Genomic DNA, 2,908 nt, shown 5'->3' with positions numbered 1-2,908 from the left:
AGATGAACGATGAAGCACAGATGACCAATGAAGCACAGATGACCGATGATAAAAGGCAGCAAAAACTCAAAAAACATCGTGAAGCCTATCAACAAAAGAAAGAAAAAATAGCAGAGCTCAATGCACAGATGACTGATGGAGAAAAGCAGGAAAAACTCAAAAGACGTCGTGAAGCCTATCAACAAAAGAAAGAAAAGATATGTGCACAGCATAGGCAGATATATGCAAATATGCAGTCAGACCAAAAGAAAGCTAGAATAGAACATATAAATGAATTGAAGCGCAATACAGCAAACAAAGACTCAATTGCGATGCAAAACCCTGCATATAGCTCAACTGAACAAGAAGTTAGTATTTCTACCCCTTCTGTAAATCACAGAAAGCATGTCACGCCAGGAGAAAGACAAACATTGCTGCACCGCCGTAACAAACAATTCACGACAAGACGGAGGAAAAATGTTTCAGTATCATCAGAAGAAGATGCATCCATGACGGAAACCGGCAACAATGACACAGAGCCTCTACATCAACCACAAGTAATGATTTACGGTAAAAATCTAAATTTGATACAATACTAGCATTCAAAGTAAATATACATGTGCTTGTACAACTAACCATATATTGTGGACAGACATCCCCTCATCAATGTTTCCAAGCATGAAAGAAGCAGATACCCCAACACAGACATTATACAATGGCGATCACAATAAGGTGGCTTTATGGCCAGACATCCCCTCTTCAATGTCTCCTACAATCAAAGAAGTAGATGCACGAATAGAATCATTCTGCAATGATGTTCGCGGTATGATAATCAATTGCATATACTTTTATACAGTACTTGAACTATATGCATATCTTTATAAATCAAAAAAATCTACACAGCAAATAATAAAGTCATGTGTGAGAAAGACGCAGCCATCCAAGAAGCGGACGCACCAACACAATCAATCCACAACGAGGATCATGGTAAGGTTATCAATTTCATATATATTCTTATGCAGTACAGAGAAATATATATTATACATATAAGATTACAACACAGGTAATGACGAAGTCATATTTGAAGATACAAACGAGGACGAATACATGTTCTCTAGTGAAGGTATGCTCAATACAATTTAAATAGATTCAAAACATTATATTTCTCCTTTACTAAAAATTTTATGCTACAAACCATACTAGAATGGGGCAGAGAAGTGGAAGTTGAAATCAGAGAAGACGAAGAAATTCACAACCCTGATCCGTATGATTTTGTCTACAGCAACATACCAAAAAATACACATGTGCTCAAACCGGAAGAAAATTGCAGATTATGTCATGCAAAAAAATTCAAGTACGAGACTAAGGGGTTATGCTGCAGAAAAGGACAGATACTAGCCAGTCCAGATACACCACCTGAACTCATGAGACTTTGGACAAGCAACGACTGATGCAAGACATTTTCGAAAAAATATAAGATTTTTCAATGGACACTTCTCATTTACTACTCTATACTGTCACCTTGACAGAGACACAACTGACATGCGAACAGCTGGTATTTACACCTTTCGAGCTCATGGTCAGATCTATCACAACATACATTCATTTGGTAATAGTCACTCAGATCCAAAGCATTTGGAGCTATACTTCTACGACGATGATCCAAGCTTAGAGCATCGATATCGTCGTTGCCGCGAGGAAATGTACGAGCAAGACAAGCATGTGATTGGAATAATAACTGACATCCTACGCGGTAACCCGTACTCTCAACAGTTTAGGAGTTTGGGACAAGCCCAAAACCTTAAGGACTACAGAGTCATCTTGAACCTTGACCAAAGATTGGACCAGAGAACATACAACGCACCAATCAATTCGGAGGTAGCTGCAGTGTGGATTGAAGGAAATAAAAGAAGATATACTTATGACAGGAGTGTAATACTACATGGGAACAACAACCGATCATATTACGGGTGCTATGATCCATTGTCGTATCCTCTATTCTTTCCAAGAGCTGAACTGGGTTGGCATAGGAAAATCCCAAAGAAGAATACACAAGAGGAATATATTGGTGCTGATAATATCAATAATGACGACGACCCAGGTAAAAAATTCATATACTATTATATTCAAAATTAAATTTTCATATATGGTACAGTACAAACTTATGCAACTAACTTATTATGTTGCAATTTTTGCGCAGATTTGGTTAACGAGTTGTGGGTAACCATGAAAGAATACTACTGCTATAAATTCCATACACGACCAAGCATATTCAACCCAATATTGCATGGCGGACGACTTTTCCAACAGTTTGCTGTAGATACATACATCAAGATTGAAAGCTCCAGACAGCTATGGCTTTAGTTAGAAAATATGGAGATCTTGATTCTGTTCTGTTCTCCGGCTTGAATGCTGTCTAGAAGGCCTTGGTATAGATAAACTTCGTCGATATCTGGATGCTATGGCTTTAGTTAGAAAATATGGAAAGCCAGACATATTCTTAACAATGACCTGCAACCCCAATTGGGAAGAGATCACACGTGAACTAGAGTTTGGACAAACACCACAAGATCGCCCAGACATTGTCGTTCGTGTTTTCAGGGCGAAGCTAGAAGAAATGAAGAAGCAACTATTTGAGAAGGCCATTCTTGGAAAGGTTATGGCATATACATATGTCGTAGAGTTCCAAAAGAGGGGATTACCCCATGCTCACTTTTTGCTCATCATGACCGGAAAATACAAGTACACATGTTCAGAACAGTACGACAGAATCATCTCCGCTGAGCTCCCTAACAAGCACAAGTACCCAAAGCTATACAAAATACCAACAACCCACCTATAACAACGAATAGATTGCAACGAAAAATAAGATGTGTTGCAAGTAGCCCACGTGCCCACCTCTCAACGTTTTCCTATTTGACCTCCCCCA

General features: G+C 38.7%; 1 protein-coding gene across 1 annotated transcript; it reads left to right on the top strand.

The window, feature by feature from the left end:
* The first annotated feature begins 6 nt into the window (after positions 1 to 6).
* On the top strand, positions 7 to 2,557 carry LOC119345818. The gene is made up of 6 exons (XM_037615690.1): positions 7 to 549; positions 632 to 802; positions 883 to 966; positions 1,043 to 1,102; positions 1,183 to 2,080; positions 2,180 to 2,557. The coding sequence occupies exons 1-5, from the start codon at positions 21 to 23 to the stop codon at positions 1,428 to 1,430; spliced, it is 1,092 nt and encodes a 363-aa protein (XP_037471587.1). The 5' UTR covers positions 7 to 20; the 3' UTR covers positions 1,431 to 2,080; positions 2,180 to 2,557.
* Positions 2,558 to 2,908: the final 351 nt, after the last annotated feature.

The sequence above is a fragment of the Triticum dicoccoides genome, unplaced genomic scaffold, assembly GCF_002162155.2.
Source record: "Triticum dicoccoides isolate Atlit2015 ecotype Zavitan unplaced genomic scaffold, WEW_v2.0 scaffold30696, whole genome shotgun sequence".
Lineage (NCBI taxonomy): Eukaryota > Viridiplantae > Streptophyta > Magnoliopsida > Poales > Poaceae > Triticum > Triticum dicoccoides.
Note: the sequence above shows the minus strand (reverse complement) of the source record. Positions and strands in the feature narration are given on the sequence as shown.

What these genes read in the sequence shown, in the direction of transcription:
- LOC119345818 (XM_037615690.1), top strand. Translation starts at nt 21, where the DNA reads ATGACCAATGAAGCACAGATGACCGATGATAAAAGGCAGCAAAAACTC. An exon ending in ACCACAAGTAATGATTTACG is followed by an intron (nt 550 to 631) that starts GTAAAAATCTAA and finishes TATTGTGGACAG; the next exon opens with ACATCCCCTCATCAATGTTT. An exon ending in AATCCACAACGAGGATCATG is followed by an intron (nt 967 to 1,042) that starts GTAAGGTTATCA and finishes ATTACAACACAG; the next exon opens with GTAATGACGAAGTCATATTT.